Source organism: Pelobates fuscus, chromosome 6 (assembly GCF_036172605.1).
Source record: "Pelobates fuscus isolate aPelFus1 chromosome 6, aPelFus1.pri, whole genome shotgun sequence".
NCBI lineage: Eukaryota > Metazoa > Chordata > Amphibia > Anura > Pelobatidae > Pelobates > Pelobates fuscus.
The window spans coordinates 189735526-189755661 of NC_086322.1; the positions used below are offsets into that span (position 1 = coordinate 189735526).

Genomic DNA, 20136 nt, shown 5'->3' on the forward strand with positions numbered 1-20136 from the left:
GGTAAGTAGTCAAACCATTGTGCCCTGTCCCAGGGTAAGTAGTCAGACCACTTACCTGGAGAGAGACTGGCACCAGCTGCTTCCTTTTCAGCTAATGAGCTTCACTGCGTCGCTGTAGGGCTTTGCCGACTATTGCTAATGTGTGTGTGTGTGTGTGTGTGTGTGTATATATATATATATATATATAACATTTCCCTATATCTATTCATACTTTATTTTGGCACTATTATTCTGAATAAAGTAAAGCACAAATTGTTAGATAAGCTTGAGTCTTTTGAGAGTGGATTAAATGAATGATGCAATCTAGCAAGGTGGTGTATCTAAGAAATGCTTTATTTGCTTGTGAAAGAACCCAAATCCATGTCAGAGGTGTAAGGGTTCTACTACCTTGAAGGATATCAGTAAAATAGTAAGTAATTCAGTTTAAATATGTTGCTCTACTACCAGCCATTTAGCAAAAGGGGAACTAATCCACACTTGCTGATCTTCTTACAAGAGGCATTAAAACAGACCACTACTTTACTTCCTATTCCAAACCAAGACTTTATTACTTTCTTATTGCTCTGAACTTTTTTTATTGAATCAGATCACATTGCTGGTATTCTATGTCTGACTATTGTTTTTATTGCCATTTTATTGTAATCCTTTGATAAACTGAGCATCCACTGTTTTGCTTTGGTTTTTGTTATGTCTTCAATGTTGAGCTGTGGAACCAGAAGTGCTACAATTGTTTATTATTAAACAGAGGTATAGTTTATTATAACAGCTGAAACCAGTCTCAAACAGTTTAAAGATATCGGCTCCATTATGTAAGTGGTTTGTTATCATGAAAATTAGGGTTAAGGCATTCAGCATTAGCAGATCTCCTTTTAAGGATTGAATAAAACAATCTAACATTTATCAACTGCCATTTGGGTTATACCCTATAGCGCAGGGGTCCTCAAACTTTGTAAACAGGGAGCCAGAGTTCATGGTCCATCAGACACTGTTGGGGGCCGGACTATAAAAAAAATATTAACGAATTCCTATGCACAGTGCACACACACGCATAAGGACATAAATACACACATACATACATACATAAGCAGACATACACATACACACATATATACAGGCATACATACACACACATATGTACATAAACATACATAAGTACATACACACATACATACAGTCAGGTACATAAATATTGGGACATCGACACAATTCTAAATATTTTGGCTCTATACACCACCACAATAGATTTGAAATGAAATGACCAAGATGTGCTTTAACTGCAGACTTTCAGCTTTAATTTGAGGGTATTTACATCCAAATCAGGTGAACGGTGTAGGAATTACAACAGTTTGTATATGTGCCTCCCACTTTTCAAGGGACCAAAAGTAATGGGACAATTGGCTGCTCAGGTGTGTGTTATTCCCTCATTATCCCATTTACAAGGAGCAGATAAAAGGTCCAGAGTTCATTTCAAGTGTACTATTTGCATTTGAAATCTGTTGCTGTCAACTCTCAATATGAGATCCAAAGAGCTGTCACTATCAGTGAAGCAAGCCATCATTAGGCTGAAAAAACAAAACAAACCAATTAGAGAGATAGCAAAAACATTAGGTGTGGCCAAATCAACTGTTTGGAACATCCTTAAAAAGAAAGAACGCACCGGTGAGCTCAGCAACACCAAAAGACCCAGAAGACCAATGGTGAATTCTTTCCATGGTGAAGAAAACACCCTTCACAACAGTTGGCCAGATCAAGAACATTCTCCAGGAGGTAGGTGTATGTGTGTCAAAGTCAACAATCAAGAGAAGACTTCACCAGAGTGAATACAGAGGGTTTACCACAAAATGTAAACCAATGGTGAGCCTCAAAAACAGGAAGGCCAGATTAGAGTTTGCCAAACAACATCTAAAAAAAGCCTTCACAGTTCTGGAACAATATCCTATGGACAGATGAGACCAAGATCAACTTGTACCAGAGTGATGGGAAGAGAAGAGTATGGAGAAGGAAAGGAACTGCTCATGATCCAAAGCATACCACCTCATCAGTGAAGCATGGTGGTGGTAGTGTCATGGCGTGGGCATGTATGGCTGCCAATGGAACTGGTTCTCTTGGTATTTTGATGATGTGACTCCTGACAAAAGCAGCAGGATGAATTCTGAAGTGTTTCGGGCAATATTATCTGCTCATATTCAGCCAAATGCTTCAGAACTCATTGGACGGTGCTTCACAGTGCAGATGGACAATGACCCGAAGCATACTGCAAAAGCAACCAAAGAGTTTTTTAAGGGAAAGAAGTGGAATGTTATGCAATGGCCAAGTCAATCACCTGACCTGAATCCGATTGAGCATGCATTTCACTTGATGAAGACAAAACTGAAGGGAAAATGAAGAACAAGAACAAGCAGGAACTGAAGACAGTTGCAGTAGAGGCCTGGCAGAGCATCCCCAGGGATGAAACCCAGCATCTGGTGATGTCTATGCGTTCCAGACTTCAGGCTGTAATTGACTGCAAAATATTTGCAACCAAGTATTAAAAAGTGAAAGTTTGATTTATGACTGTTAATCTGTCCCATTACTTTTGGTCCTTTAAAAAGTGGGAGGCACATATACAAACTGTTGTAATTCCTACACCGTTCACCTGATTTGGATGTAAATACCCTCAAATTAAAGCTGAAAGTTTGCAGTTAAAGCACATATTGGTCATTTCATTTCATATCCATTGTGTTGGTGTATAGAGCCAAAATATTTAGAATTGTGTCGATGTCCCAATATTTATGGACCTGACTGTACGTACGTACACACATACGTACACACACACACACACACACGTACATACACACACAAACGTACATGCATACACACACATAATGACATACAGACAGACACATACTGACATACATACATACTAACCTACATACATACACACAGACACATCAGACACATACTGACATACATACACATACTGAAATATACAGATACATACACACAGACATACTGAAATACATACACAGACATACTGAAATACATACACATACACACTGACACACACACATACATACTGACATACACACACACACATAGCTAATTTTGCTTGCCTTTTTTGCAGGAGGGTGGCTGTGGCTGATGGGAGTCAGCGTGGCCTCCGCGGCCTGGCTCTCTTCCCTCCCGTTCGTAGGGAGCTGGGAGGAAGTGACCACTGGCCGTCACTTCCTCCCAGCACTACTTTGCGGCTGTGATTGATTGATTTATTTATTTTTTAAAGGGGCTCGGTCTCGCTAATGCACAGCCGCAGCGCTGACCGGGCCCCAGAAGATATAGGGCCCACCGAGTGGCCCTGAGTTCTTGGGCCGGGTTCTGGACCCTGGTGGTTTGAGGACCCCTGCTATTTCTTTAAATCTACTTTACAGAAGAGCCCTATATGCCAGTGTTATTTGTGTGTGGGCTTATCGTTCAGTTAAAATAAGCTCTATCTACTATATACATTACATGAATGCTCCTACCATAGAACATATAATTAGTGCACTTGCATGTAGATTGTATAAAACCCGAACCACAGCACCAATATCTGAAAACCGTTTAGCATTTGGTAACATTATATCATCAAATTAAGTTTAGTCCTTCAGTAACAAAAATGCTAACCAATTTAAAGTAATCTTTGAACATCTATTATTATTTACCGTATTTGGGTTTGGAGTGTGCTTTAGAATCTCTGCTTTGCTTTTGTATGGGATTATCATGTCATCCAACAGCGGTTCCATTTGTAATGGTTTTTATGCTGTGTGAATTAAATTTTGAAAGTCATAGACCTCTTCTCTTTCATATGTGCAATAGGCCCCAGGAAGTTTGATATTTTTGATGGCAGTGCTGGTGACTAGCAAAAACAACCAGTGCTCTGCAGGGCCGGACTGGAAACTAAAAGCAGCCCTGGAAAAAAATTCTATACTAGCCCAATAATGCGTCGCGCCAGCATAGTGTGCTGATATAGAGGGTGAAAAAATAACTTGAAATTGAAAACTCTTACTCCAACGAAAGAACGCATATAGGGCTTCAAAATAAACAAAAGAGAAATGTTAATGACATTTATGTGTGTATTATTACTATATGTGTAAATATTATAGGCATAAATATATGTTACTAATACACACATCAATATATATATATATATATATATATATATGTGTGTGTGTGTGTGTATTACTGTCAGGATCACATCAATTTACGTCTATTACCTTTACCTCGTTTAGTGTATCTTGTCTCCAATTGTCTCCTTTTTTTCTCTTACAGCGACCCTTGTGCATCTTTTACTTCATCCCAGTCCCTGTGTGTTTCTTTTTACCCTTCTCCAGCCTCTGTATTTCTCTTTCCCTAGCCCATTTTGTGTTGTTCTTAGCCCCAGCCAACAAACCTTCTGTGTCTCTTTCTCCCCTCTCCTCCCTGTCTCTCTTCCCCCTCTCCTCCCTGTCTCTCTTCCCCCTCTCCTCCCTGAGTGTCTCTTCCCCCTCTCCTCCCTGAGTGTCTCTTCCCCCTCTCCTCCTTGAGTGTCTCTTCCCCCTCTCCTCCCTGAGTGTCTCTTCCCCATCTCCTCCCTGTGTCTCTCTCTTACCCCTCTGTCTCTTTGTACCCCCCATCCCCTGGTGTGTCTCTATTACCCCACCTGTCTCTGTGTCCCCCCTTCTCCTGTGTCTCTCTATTACCCATCTCTTTGTCCCCCCAACCCCTATGTCTCTCTATTACCCCTCTGTCTCTTTGTCCCCCCCTTCCCTGGTGTCTCTCTATTACCCCTCTCTTTATTTCCCCATCCCCTGTCTCTCTATTACCCCTCTCTTTGCCCCCCCCATTCCCTGTCTCTCTATTACCCCTCTGTCTCTTTGCCCCCCTTCCCTGGTGTCTCTTTATTACCCCATCTCTTTGCCCCCTCATCCCCTGTCTCTCTATTACCCCTCTGTCTCTTTGTCCCCCCCTTCCCTGGTGTCTCTCTATTACCCCTCTCTTTGTCCCCCCATCCCCTGTCTCTCTATTACCCCTCTGTCTCTTTGCCCCCCCCTTCCCTGGTGTCTCTTTATTACCCCATCTCTTTGTCCCCCCATCCCCTGTCTCTCTATTACCCTTCTGTCTCTTTGTCCCCCCCTTCCCTGGTGTCTCTCTATTACCCCTCTCTTTGTCCCCCCCATCCCCTGTCTCTCTATTACCCCTCTGTCTCTTTGCCCCCCCCCCCTTCCCTGGTGTCTCTTTATTACCCCATCTCTTTGTCCCCCATCCCCTGTCTCTCTATTACCCTTCTGTCTCTTTGCCCCCCCCCTTCCCTGGTGTCTCTCTATTACCCCTCTCTTTGTCCCCCCCATCCCCTGTCTCTCTATTACCCCTCAGTCTCTGTGTCCCCCCTTCCCCAGTGTTTCTATTACCCCTCTATTTGTCCCCCTTCCCCTCTATTTGTCCCCCCTTCCCCTCTATTTGTCCCCCCTTCCCCTCTATTTGTCCCCCCTTCCCCTCTATTTGTCCCCCCCTTCCCCTCTATTTGTCCCCCCTTCCCCTCTATTTGTCCCCCATTCCCCTCTATTTGTCCCCCCCATTCCCCTCTATTTGTCCCCCCCATTCCCCTCTATTTGTCCCCCCCATTCCCCTCTTTTTGTCCCCCCCTTCCCCTCTTTTTGTCCCCTTCCCCTATTTTTCTCTGTACCTGCTGCTGCTACAGGAGGACTGAGGGAGGGGGCGGAGCTAACTACCACGCTCCCTCCCGGTTCCCATAATTCCCAGCATCTACAGATCATAGAGTAATCCCTACTCTATGATGTATAGATGCTGGGAATTATGGGAACCACGAGGGAGCTTGGTAGTTAGCTCAGCCCCCTCCCTCAGTCCTCCTGTGCTGACAGCTATGCTGCTGTCAGTATCAGTGAGTGTGCTGCTGCATCGCTTAGGCGGCCGCCCGGCACACTCACTGATACTGACGGCAGCATAGCTGTCAGCACAGGAGATGGGGCCGCCAGCTGCAAGGTGAGTAATCACCTCAGAGTGTGCCGCCGGACCAGCCACCCGGCGGCACCGACATGCAGCCGGCGGCCGCGATTTTATTAAAATATAGACAGCAGGGCTCCCTCTCACTCTCCAGCCCCCCAGGTGCCGCGGCCCACTGGGAAATTTCCCGGTATCCCGGTGGGCCAGTCTGGCCCTGGTGCTTTGTATTGACTGATCATTTATAAAACTCATATTCATATCACAGGTAGTGAGTGAGATTAGGTAAAATCTGAAACAAACATTTAGCCCTCATTCATTTGTTTTACATGAAAAAAATATTGAGGTTGGACAGTTTTTTTTGTGTGTGTATGTATGTATATATTTTCTATATTGCAGTGAAAGAGTGGGTCACCAAACTAATGCCATGTACATAATTTTGGATCCACACTAGATTAAGGGGACAATTAAAATGTAGCCAGTGATGGTGGGAAGAATCTTACTATGCTTAATATGCAGCAACAGAACAGAAGTATAATTATGTATTTTATTTTCCATATATTTGCTACGACTCTTAATAAGTATGATGGCTTGCACAGCATGGTGTGCCATAGTCATGCAGCTTTCACATATTTTTATTTTAAGGGGCACTGTAGTCACTAGCATAACAACCATATATTTAATAAATATGGCAAACAAAAAAGAGAGATTGGAGTGCTCACATACAGGCAAAGCATGTTCCAAGGAACTGAAGTCCAATGCCAGGCTTAAGCAATGTAACTGGTGCAGAAGTCGACAGAACATATAAAACCCTTAGCTGGAATTTAAGGACTGCAAGTAGTATAAAAATCTACGTTTCATTCCAAATTAGAAGTAAAAAACACATTGGCACATAATACAAACTATAAAAAGTACATTTTGCATCACGCTCCTAGCACTACACATTTCATGGTGAGAGGGCCGTAAATGGCATATTAACTAATAAGTCCCTGCCTTGCAAAACAACCAAGAGCATGCTCCTTTTAAAATATAGGATTCAAAGTTATGTTACAATATTTCAAATGTAATTGTATCTTCATAATTTGTCTCTGTAGCATTGTGAAAAAAGGGAACCTAATTAGGTATTAAACATGAAAACTTTTGATATTGAAATTGTCTCCTATGAAACAATGGGAAAAAGATTAAGCGATCTCTATAAATTACAGGGTTTGGGATTCTACACTTTTAAAAATCAAAAAACATATACATTGTCTTAACATCTTAGAGACACACGTAAAAGTCATGTACAGGTGATACATGGTGCCAGTAAGGCTTTCTAGGATCTCCCTATTAATTCTCCAGTTTGTTGGAGATGTTTACATCAGGAGGGAACCATGTTTCATTTATAGTGGAATTGCCCTAGAATAGTAAAATTTTGGGACTTTGTATTTAAAACTGTAAAGGATATTATTGGAAGACCGTTGATTAGGCCACAATTCCCAGCACAGCCACATCATAGAGTAGTGATTACTCTATGATGTGTGTTTGCTGGGAATTGTGGGGACCACGAAGGAGCATGATAGAGAGACTGAGAGAGAACAGCCCATTTCTGTCATTTCCAGTCTCCCACAGGTCCAGGCAAGGTCAGCCTCAGGGTCTATGAAAAGGAGAAAGAGACAGAGGGGGGAATAGAGACACACAAGGGGAGGGGGGAGAAAGAGACAGAGGCAAAGAGAGAGAGACACAGGGGGAGAAAGAGGGAGAATAGAGAGACGGGAGAGGGGGATAAAGAGACAGAGGGGGAGAGACACAGCGGGGATGGGGGATAATGAAGCAGGGGGAAGAGAGAGACACTGGGAGGGGAAAAAGAGACGGGGGAGATAGATACTGGGTAGGAGAGGGGAGACATGTTGACTCTTTGTTGTTGAATGATTATTAAAATTACATTAATAGACAATGGAATAATAATTAAATTCCTTTTTTTTTTTTTTACATTTTTTATTTTTGTAGTGCATAGATATAACACAAACAGGCAAGAGGTACCCCAAAGGCATTCCTCCAGCTTTTCCACGCAAAACAGGCGGGTCCCAAGTTTAACATGCACAATTTTATATTTTAAACAGGTTTAGGAATACTTAAGATTATGGTCTAAGAATATGAGCAGTTGTAGCAGTGTGGTTTCGGCTGTACAAAATTATTCATACCATATACATGTTGGATCAGAACTGTAGTTAAGTTAAAGTTTGGTCATCACATTTTATACACTCATGAAATTAACAGGCTAATCAGCGTAGTTTGTGTAATGCAACATACTAGGGGGATTGAGCCTCACGCATAATTTAACTATATGTTGGTTGGTTGGTTGCAAATGGATCGTGTAGGTAGTACACATAAGTTATAAAGGCTCAACATATGATTTAGGATATTGGCAGGTGTGTCAGTGATATCAAAGCAAAGGATAATGCAAAAACTGTAATTGCAGTCAGAGGATGCAAATCGCTTGCATGGTAGATTCTCCTCTAATTTGCCCCTGACTGTCTGTCGCATGGTGTGGTAATCGCAATTGTCCCTTGCGTGGTGTAAGCAGTCCTGTGGGTTGCTCAGCCGATGCCCTGCGTAGGGAGGCCGCAGGGGTGCAAGTGCCACTTGTCCTCCATTGCTGGTGCTGCAGAGGTGAAGATCTGCGGTAGCTTGTGCCGCCGGACCTCTTCGGGGACTCGTGTGTGGTCGACACCGCTCCGGTCGGTCTTGTCACCCCGAGTGGGGGTTCTGGAGCTGGTGAGTGCCGCTTAGAGAGGGGCCCCGGTGCTCTGCTGCGCGGTTCCCTGGATTGTGGCTGGAGCGTGTAGGGGTTGAGATGCTGCGTATCGAGCGCCAGCTCCCATTCCAGGTGAGGCTATTTCGTGTGTGGCTGGGTTAGCGGTCCCGCTCTCAGGAGTGTGGGGGCAAGCACCGGTGTCTGGGCTACAGGGCTTCCTCGCCCGCTTGTGGGATCGCTGGTGCGTGTGCGGCCCAGTGACTTTTCTGGACGTCTGTGGTGGGTGCCTGTAATGTCGGCGTCTGCTTGCTGGGCGAATCCACGTGGCCACTATTTTCACCGCACGGTGGAAGGCTATCCCGCGGTTATGCAGTATAGTCCATAGGCCCGCACAGAGCCTATCGAAGTCCCCCAAGGGGTCCGTGGGTGGTTGGGCGTGTGTGCTCCGCTTCTTGGGCCCTTGCTGGGCGGCCATCTTAGGCTGCTTTACAGTGGCTTGGTGCATCCGTGTGAGCCGCATATCGGGTAGCTGAGCCCCGGTATAGTGTCGAGGGACCACTGGTGCTGCGGTAGTGATCCCAGCGGGGACCGGGATGTCCCCCACCGGTCCAAAGGGGGGGGTGACAGGGCGCCAAGGAGGTCTATTCAGGGTGTTCGGCACCCGGCTGGAGATCAGCCGCCTCTCCTAGGCCGGAGGCCTGCTGCCCCGGTAGGTAACTCGGTCAGATTTGCGACTATGCTGGTTCCTGCGGAGATATTTGGGCTGCTTAATGTCTCCTCTTGGTTAGTAGTGGTCTGTGCTTGGTTTAGAGCTTTTTGCAGGTTTTCATTCCCGTTTTTTTAGTTATTTCACGCTTTTCTAACACGTCTGGCCTGCTTGAGAGTCAGGCCCCGCCCCCCTCAATAATTAAATTCTTATCTTCAATAAAATGAGTTTTGAAAGGAAACAAGAGCTTCTTACACTGCTTTGCTTAAATTGAAAGTTATTGAACGTGCAAAGGTAGCCAATAATAGTGTAGCTGCAAGAGAGTTTAGCATCAGCAAAAAAGTCGTTAGAGATTGGAGAAAAAACAAGGCTAAATTGCAAGCTGTGTCGAAGAAATGAAGCATTAGGTTTCAAATGGAAAAGGATTTGAATGACTGGATAATAGAATGCAGACAAAATGGATATGTTTTAACTCGCTCGACATTCGAATACTAGCACTTCAGATGGCAAAAGAAAAATATTCGGCGACTGAAGGTATGGTACAATTTAGAGCATTGTCTGGTTGGTGCACATGATTCATGAACCGATATGGATTGTGTCTTCATCAGCAAACAAAGATTGATCAGAAGTTGCCTAAAGAGCTTAATGAAAAGGTCATTTTATTTCATAAATTCATTATCAAACAGACAAAAGAATGGTTTCGCTCTGAATAACATTGGTAATATAGACGAAACTCCAATGACATTTGATATGCCTGGCAATCGAACTGTAGCACGCGTTGGGGACATTTTTTTAATTATTAAAACAACCGGTCATGAACAGACACATTTCACGGTCGTCTTGGCTTGCCTGTCAGATGGTACTTAACTGCGCCCGGTGATAATATTAAAGAGGAAAACAATGCCAAAGAACCTAAAAATTACTGCAGGAGTAACTGTTCGTGTTCACTCTAAAGGCTGGGTGGATGAGGAGGGTATGAAGTTGTGGCTGCGCAATGTGTGGGGCAGGCGACCAGGTGCAGCGCTAAGAAAATGTCCGTCGTTATTAATGTGGGATATGTTCCACGCGCGTATTACAGAGGATGTGAAGGACGAAGCAAAGAAAATGGCTAGCACGTTAGCAGTGATTCCAGGCGACCTAACATTAATGCTCCAGCCATTGGATGTTTCAACAAGCCTTTCAAGGACCGATTGCGCAATATGTGGCAACAATGGATGTGTTCTGGTTAAGCAAAGTTAACGAAAGGAGGGAACTTTATGAAACCAGACATTGATTTCGTAACGAAATGGTTAAAGGATGCTTGGGATTTAATATCATCAGAAATGATCAAGAAGTAGTTCATGAAATTTGGAATTAGTAATGCTATGGATGGATCAGAGGACGATGCCATCTATGAAGAGAAAGACGAATCAGCCTGATATACCGATTCAACAGATGGCGACAGCGAAGATTACTTTTACACTGATGGCATCACCGAAGAACAGTGTCATGATTTATTTGGACATTCTGACGATGACAAGTCAGAGTTTGATGGATTTGTATAGGCCGAACAATGTTTGTACTATTTTGGAGGACATGAATAAGAATTCCCTGTAATGAATTTAAGGGATTCGTTACAGTTAATAAATGAATTGTTTCTGTTCATGATTGCTCATTTTTTAATCCAGTTTTTAGTTGACATGTTTGATTGTTCCAGGATATTTATCTACCGTAGGTAAAATGTGACAATTATAAAAATCACAGAATATCATAGCCCCAAGTTTTACCCTCGGTTGGCCTGGCCGACTATCCAAGCCTAAAGCTTACTTGCCGCTCGAGGGTCCATGTTTGTGTAATGCGGATTGCGAAGTCTTGCACTTTAAAGTATAAATTAAGACATCCCATGAGTGTACCATAACACTCTTAAAGATATTTGTATGGTTGGAGAACTCAGATGAAGATTTATTTTTATTTTTTTTTAATTTAAGGAGCTGTCAAATCCAAAAACTATATATAAATCGATGCAAATAATGCAGAAGTAGGAACTTGCACATTAGTGATATCAAACAAAAAAGAAGAGGAGTTACATTCATCACATATAAATTCAACTCACTGCTGTCAAAAACTTAAGGCACTGTTTGCCTAAGAGAGTATACAGCACAAAAACAATATAAGATGGAAAAAACCTCAGGCGCAAAATGATCTTACTAGTGCAATCACAAATTTAAAGGTATCTTACAGGCATCAAAACAACTTTAGCTTAAAATAACAGTATAGTGTCAAGAACACAAACATGTATTCCTGAAACTGTAGTGATAAAATGACTATTTAGGTCTCTAAGTGATTTTACTCCCCTTTTATCCAACTTTAACAAAGTCAGCCAATCCAATGCGCTCCCATATGAAGATTGCTATGTGCCAGTCAGCATCTTCTCAGTGTGGAGACGCTGAACGCCAGTGCTGCACACCCAGGAAGCACCAGTAGTGGCCGTCCGAGTGACTGCCACTATAGATGTTACTAGGAAGTAATGTAAACATTGTTATATATATATATAATACAATTGTACAAGTGTCCCAAAACGTCTGTACTGTTATCAACACATTCAAATACAGATGGACTCTTACCTATTGGACAGTACCAAGCTTCTCCTGGCATCTTGACCACTGCAGTACAATTAAGTGTTTATGGTATGTAGATTATAGTTACTTAGGCTGAAAAGAGACGTGTCCATCAAGTTCAGCCTTCCTCAAATCTGTTTTTTTTTTTTTTTTTTTCTTCTGTTGATCCAAAATGAAACAAAACAAAAAAACAGTTTGAAACACTTCCAATTTTGCAACCAACTAGAAGAAAAAATCCTTCTTGAGAATAGCAGTCAGATTTATCCTTGGATCAAGAAGCTATTACCCTACAATTGAAAAATTACATCATTGAATATTATGTATGCATTTAGTTAATGTGTAAACATCTGCACAGACTCTGATAAAACCACTTCTTCAGGCAGATAATTCCACTTACTTATTGTTCTTACAGTAAAAAAACTTTCCTCTAATGACTATTGGTGCTTGGATGTCAGATGCTGGTATTCCTAGCCACTGAAATTTTCTTCTTTCTCAGACTAACACTAGGAATGATGGGTGTACTATAGACCAGGGCCTGCTATAGACCAGTAAACTAGTTATGATTGGAGGTTTTACAGTGAACCTGATCTTATAATGCATTTCATTCTCCTGGATCTTACTTGTGCCTTTGACATACTTGAACAGTCCTTATCTTGCAAATTCTTCACTTTCCTTATTCAAATCACATCTTTTAGGTAATTTTTCAGTGTGCGCTTCTCCGGCACCTGTTCCTTTCCTCTACATCAAGTTTCTGGTCCAACCCTTACAGTCCAACATTTTTACAGCTTCTCTTGCTATACGTATTCTTTGTTATTTCAATGTGATCTGTTTGCTGACATCCCAGTCATCTACTCCTGAACCATCACCCTCTTTACTATCTTTCTCATTCAATATCTGTTATAATATCCTGGATGCCTTTCACTGCTTAAAACTTATAAGTCAAAACCAAGCTGTTGATGATCTTCACTTTACCTTCATTTCCAACCAGAAATATTTCATGCAGCGAACGCCGCTCTCTCACCAACTATCCAATCCCATAATGAATTTTTTCTCCCCTTATTTTTGTTATAGTTTAAAAAGTAATATATATATATATATATATATATATATATATATATATATATAGATAGATAGATAGATAGATAAATAGATATATTGTATTTGATGGTTTTCCAAAACGTATTACCCAACTGTCTAAAATCAAATTTTTTTCATTAAGCTGATGTAGTTTTGTTGCTCTCCCGTTAAAGAACTGTAGAATATGTCTAGCACTAAAATAGAAAGGAAAAAAAAATCACACATCCACTCTCCAGTAATATACTGTCTGTATTATTGCAACTCTGTTCTACCACCTAACCATCCTCCATTCTGCCATGAATTCTGCTAGACACATTATTATTATTGGTATTTATTCAGCTCCAATTTATTCTGCAGCGATTTACAGTATTACCTCACTTGTCGTTCATTATTTGCTTCTGTGTTCCACTAGTCTCTCCACTGGCTTCCCATAAGTTCCTGAAATAAATTCTGACTTTTGCCTACGAAGTGCTAGCTATTAAAGTTTCCCTATATCTGTTTTGTACTCGCCATGTTGTCTCCCTCCTCCCCTCTTTCTTCTGTCCAGGATGTGCTCCTCTTCTTCCCTCAATACTTCCTCATACTCCTGCTTCCAGAAATTCTCTTGTACTGCCTCTATCCTCTGTAATTCCTTGCTTTGAATAACCCATTAGGCAGAGTAGGATACGTGCCTACAAGCTTCTGTCCACTAGGGGACGCCCGTTTTCAGCACTTCTAATATGCCTTTTTGAGCTTAAATAGGCTGGTGAGGAAATAAATACCAAGAGCCTTGGTCAGTGTCCTCTGTAGCCCAGTCAGCCTGTATAACAGACCTGCAGGAATATTTTTAAAGGGTACTGCTGTCCCAGCTCCGACAGTGTCTGATGCTTGGGAGGGTTGACAGGAAGAGAAAAAGATATATCTTCCTATATGCCCAATAATGACCTCTGATACAGGAAATGCCTTGTAGGAGAAGCAGTGGAAGCTCTCAGTGACGCACACTGTATAACCACTCCTGCAGCTCTAATATCACCAATCTGACTGGTCTACTGAAGATGTAGGAGGGTGTGAGTACTTTGTAAATAACCCTTCAAACTCCAGCACTCCAAGCCTTAACCTGAAAATAACCTTTACCTTAATCCTATGTTGGTCTCCTCTTAAAAATTAAACACATCATGCACCCCAATACTAAATATAACCCAACTCTAGGCTTAAACTCATTAATCCTATACAGACTTTATTCTACAATTTCAGCCCCTCTCAAGCTGTTATTCTTATTACTAAACATTTTTAACCCTGCATGCATTTACACAGCTGCATACACTCATTATCACAGGTTAAAATATAATATATTACAAGCAGCAATAAGAACATACGTACATTTATACACATGTAACTGTCAAATATGAATGTTTTTTTCCGATGTTTTGACCTGCAATGTTCAGTTAATAAATTCATCTACCTTGGGGTTGGGACATAGGGTGTGCCTTAGAATGTTGTGCCTACAGGCTCTTGACATGTAAATCCGACCCTGGTCTTGCTCTGTCAGATCGCCTCCACATTATGACACTCTGAAAACTCACCAATCATGAGAAGCCTGAAAAGTTCCCCCTCCTAATCACACATGCCTATTCCTAAAATTAAAGGACCACTATAGGCACCCAGACCACTTAAGCTCAATGAAGTGGTCTGGGTGCCAGGTCCCTCTAGTTTTAACCCTGCAGCTGAAAACGTAGCAGTTTCAGAGAAACTGCTATGTTTCACTGAGGGTTAATTCAGCCTTTAGTGGCTGTCTCACTGACAGCCGCTAGAGGTGCTTCCGCGATGTTGGACGTCCATAGGAAAACATTGAGTAATGCTTTCCTATGGGCGGTTTGAATGCACGCGCGGCTCTTGATGGAGAGTTCCCCAGCACACAGGGAGCCCGGCGCTGAAGAAAGGTAAGTGGCTGAAGGGGTTTTAACCCATTCAGCCCAGCGGGAGTGAGGCACTGAGGGTGGGGCCAAATGACCCTACAGTGCCAGGAAAACGAGTTTGTTTGCTCCTTTAAGATGCTTATCTGCTCCTCCTTGGCCTTCGCTTCCGAATATGAATTGCTCTCCAAAATCCAACTTTCCTCTTCCATTTAATCTCTTTACCTTCTGTCTCTATCCTGCTAGATCAGGGGTTCTCAACCCAGTCCTCAGGACCCCCTAATAGTCCAGGATTTGGGGATTACCTGGGTGTGTCTAAGGTGTTTAGAAAAAAGGGAAATAAAACACCTTAGACTCTAAGGTGTTTTATTTTTTATTTTTCTAAACACCTTAGACACACCCAGGTAATCCCTAAACCCTGGACTGGTAGGGGGTCCTTGAGGACAAGGTTGAGAACCCCTGTGCTAGATTGTAAGTTCGAACCAGCAGGATCCTTTATCCTTCTGTAACTATAAGTAATGTTGAAATGTTTATAATGTTTGTTATATATCAACTTGTCTGTAACCCTGTTTTTTTTTATATTGCCCTATTAAATCTGCTTTTGTTCTTTAACAAAAAAAGGCACATTTTATAATTGTTGTAGGGGTTGGCTAGGTTGGTAAACAGAATGCCACAAACATACCATGGCAGGTAGGTTGAAATGCACAAAAACATTTAAACTTTTTTTTTTTCACATATGTATGAGGTTTTTGTGTTTGCATAGTATTAGTCTGGTTCAATTTTGTATAAAATGTCAAAATAGGAAAACAAGCAGCTACAAATTTATAGAAAACCGGTTATCTGTATGTAAGCAAAAATATTGGCCCCAATAGTTGTTTTTGCGTTTACAAGTCAAATTATTGTATTTTTCTTGTGATGGAAATGCACTGTAACTTTGACTAGTTTAGTAAAAGATTATTCCAGGAATGTCTTCACTTCCCAGCACTTTGGAGGTTATGTATAACAAGGCAGAGTATACATAGTGATTGTGTTAAATGTATAATTGTGTCCTCTGTTTCTCTTTATACATAACTTCCATTGACTCAATCTGTTGTTTAAGAGGGTACTAAAGGACTGCTTCATTTTTAATGTGCCTTTTTGTTTGTTTCCAGATGAGGGCAGGCATGCAGTTGACCAAGCGGGTGGTGCACAAATTGTAGTTGACCTGTTACGGTCAATATGCACTTTAACAGATCCAGCAAATGAGAAGCTCATGACTGTCTTTTGTGGCATGCTGATGAACTATAGCAATGAGAATGGTAAACTAACTGATTCATCTTCGACCAGAAATACAATAAAGGCAGTACCGCCAACCAAACCGTGCAAAAAGTGTACACTCAGTTGTTTACAATCTATTATATAATGCATTTTTTATTATTTTTATTCTATGATAACATAATTCACAGGCTAGTTTTATAGAAAACATACACTGCATATGTAATTGGACATTTTCATGTATAGTAGCCCTCTATCATCACTCGTTTTGATTTTGTAATGTTACATACTTATTATTCATTAAACTGTGAATTGACAGCCAACTTGACAAATGTAGGTCTATAAAATCCCAATCTCTCTAAATTTGAGACAATCCTGATATGTTTTGTTTCTTCCAAACTTGGTTAAATTAGCCAATCAATCAGGTAGTTGGTTGATTCTTGTTTCACAGTTTAGTGAATAAACCCATTGGTGTTCTTTTAAAGCCCCTATAATACTAATGGCAAGTATAAAATGTTAATTAAAGCAATCTTTGCCATTTTTTTTTGTTCTATGCTTTTTCAGTTCAAGTACCATAATTGCTTTGCCAGATAAATGTTCGCTGAATTACTGAAGCAATCTGTTAGTCTTTTAGTACTGTGCAGGGTGTTTTGTGTTATATAAATCTTTACTTTATTCTCACCCAATGACATTTCCTTTATGTAGAATTATATACTATACAATTTGATATGCACAGCATTAGATGATCAAGAATTTGGTTTGCTTAATCAGCTATAATGTGGAATATTAGCTGTAATTAGAGAATGATTGTATTATGAGATCAGGGGGAAAACATTTGGTGTTCATTTGTGAGCAGTAAATTGTTTTCCAGAAAAGCGATTAAAAGTGGCAGCCTTGCAGTCTGCTGCTTGTTGAGTCCAAATACTTTAGGGATACATGTGTGTCATGGACATTTTTGTGGCTTTTACATTATGAAATTGGTACAGCACATGTAAGCTCTGAATTTGTGGTATAAACCAGTGACTACAGAATGACGAACTTATCAGTGGAAAAAGGTGTGTTGTTGAAGAAATATTATAACTAGGAATAGTAATAATCTTTCTTTTGTTTTATATATTGGTTAAAAGAGGAACTCTAAGTACCAAATTCACTACAGCCTGTTGTAATGCTTACACCATAACCCCAGGCGCCCATATTGCAAATGTGGAAGTTCCCCTCCAGCATTAGCAATATTAGTTTGGTCTAAAATTGAATGGCATTGATTGTCAGAGAGCAGCAGCTGACCATTGCTATCCAAATGTGCATGGTGTTCATTTGTGTTGCTGTTAATTTGGAAATTAAACCGGACCGTACTTTGTGCCAGACCTCTCAGAAATGTCTGACATGGTGCCCGCAGGCTTCTAGCTCTATAATCACTACAATGAGCTATAGGAGTTATAGTGCCACTTTAACAACAATGTAAAGAAAACAACCGCTTACACTTATGTTAGCTAACATTAAACGGTTACAACATGCACCATCACCACATCAGTTATTTGAAGTGGTCGTGGCGCCAGGAGTCTGTCAGTTATTTACTAAAGTGAGAATTGCCAGGAAGTGAAAGTGAATTTAAAATTTAGTGGCATAATTGGGAGAATTTTCTAAGGGGGCTACTTTAACCCCTTGAGGACGCAGGACGGTTCAGGACCGTCATCGGCATTTTTGCGTTGCCGACCGACGACGGTCCTGAACCGTCCTAAATTTAAAATGTACTTACCCGATCGCCGTCGTTCCCCCGGCGGCGATCGGCGGTGCTCCCGTTGTGGGGAGACTGCCTGCAGCCCAGACAGTCTCCCCATGGCGGTTTAGGACCCCTGGGGCCATGTGATCGCCCAACAGGGCGACCACATGGTCACAATAGGTGTCCTAGACTCTGCCTGCAGGGGGACTGTCTGTGCTGACAGGCAGTCTCCCTGCAACTGTAAAATCATAAAAAAATTTAAAGTTATAGTTAATAAAAAAAAATATATTATTATATATGTGTATATATATGATATATAGACATATATTATACCTATATAATATATGTCTATATATCATATATATAATGTCATGCTAAGTGTATTTTTATATTAATATGTACATATATTAATATAAAAATACACTTATAATTAATTTGCACACGTATATATATAATATATATAACTATATATATTGTATATATATTATTATAAAATACGAATAATAAATAATTTAAATTAAATTAAAAAAATTAAAAATAATAATAAAAAATTGAAAAAAAAATTATATCTATACGAAATTTTATTCTAACTGTATTTTGATATTAATATATATATATTTATATCAAAATACACTTAGAATGAAATTGTATATATATCTATGTATATTTAAATAAATAAAAAGAATGCGAACTATTCATATGTCGATATACAAAATTACATAAATAATTATATAAATATACACGTAGACTTCAAATATATAAATATGCATATATATTTAAATTCTACGTGCGTATTTAGGTAATATTTTTACATAATTAAGTTATTTTATTGATTGCAATTTAAGGGACCTGCCTGCCAACCCAGGCCGAAAGACCAGAGAATTTAATTTGATATCACTGTATTTTACCCTGTAACGTTCTACGACACCCTAAAACATGTACATGGGGGGTACTGTTTTACTCGGGAGACTTCGCTGAACACAAATATTAGTGATTCAAAACAGTAAAACATATCACAGCGATGATATTGTCAGTGAAAGTGACTTTTTTTGCATTTTTCACACACAAACAGCACTTTTACTGATGATATAATTGTTGTGATACATTTTCCAGTTTTGAAACACTAATATTTGTGTTCAGCAAAGTCTCCTGAGTAGAACAGGACCCCCCATGTACAGGTTTTATAGCGTTTTTGAAAGTTACAGGGTCAAATATATAGGTCAAATATTTTTACATTGAAAATGGCCAGGTTGGTTACGTTGCCTTTGAGAGCATATGGTAGCCCAGGAATGAGAATTACCCCCATGATGGCATACCATTTGCAAAAGAAGACAACCCAAGGTATTGCAAATGGGGTAAGTCCAGTCGTTTTTAGTAACCACTTAGTCACAAACACTGGCCAAAATTAGCGTTCAATTTAGTTTTTTACTTTTTTCACACACAAACAAATATGAACGCTAACTTTGGCCAGTGTTTGCGACTAAGTGGCTACTAAAAAAGTCTTGACATACCCCATATTGAATACCCTGGGTTGTCTACTTTTAAAAAAATATGTACATGTGGGGTGTTATTTAGCAATTTATGACAGATAACAGTGTTACAATGTCACTATTGATAAATTTTAAAAATGTATGTTTTGAAACCGCAATATCCTACTTGTACTTATAGCCCTATAACATGCAAAAAAAAAGCAAAAAGCATGTAAACACTGGGTATTTTTGAACTCAGGACAACATTTTGAATCTATTTAGCAGATTTTTTCATTCGCTTTTGTAGATGAGTAAAAGATTTTTCACATAAAATTCAAAAAACGTGTATTTTTTTCAATTTTTCATCATATTTTTTCATTTTTTTTAAATTAAATTAGATGAGATTATATAAATAATGGTATGTAAAGAAAGCCCCTTTTGTCCTGAAAAAAACAATATATAATTTGTATGGGAACAGTAAATGAGAGAGCGGAAAATTACAGCTAAACACAAACACCACAAAAGTGTCAAAAAGATGCCTGGTCGCAAATGTACAACATCGCAAAAAAAGTCCAGTCCTTAAGGGGTTAAATGTCTAACCATTCTCTTTTTGTAAATAACCCTGTGTATGTGTAGTGTTTCGCTAAGCAACCATGCAGGTATTCATTTTAATTTTTGCTACCAGAGGTGTTCGGGCTGGCTAATTTAAATTCTGTGCATATTTTTATGCACAGA

The 20136-nt window shown here is 40.3% G+C and overlaps 1 protein-coding gene across 2 annotated transcripts in view; it reads left to right on the forward strand.

Annotated features, from left to right (window-relative positions):
* Nucleotides 1-20136, forward strand: part of RAP1GDS1 (Rap1 GTPase-GDP dissociation stimulator 1) — a 138429-nt gene that overhangs the window by 60130 nt on the left and 58163 nt on the right. Inside the window, exon 5 of one of the 2 annotated variants that reach the window (XM_063458611.1) lies at nt 16110-16256. The exons of the other annotated variant lie outside the window; for it this stretch is intronic. Within the exon in view, the coding sequence (XP_063314681.1) occupies nt 16110-16256 (147 nt within the window). The remainder of the gene's footprint in view (nt 1-16109; nt 16257-20136) is intronic. 2 annotated transcript variants of the gene reach the window in all.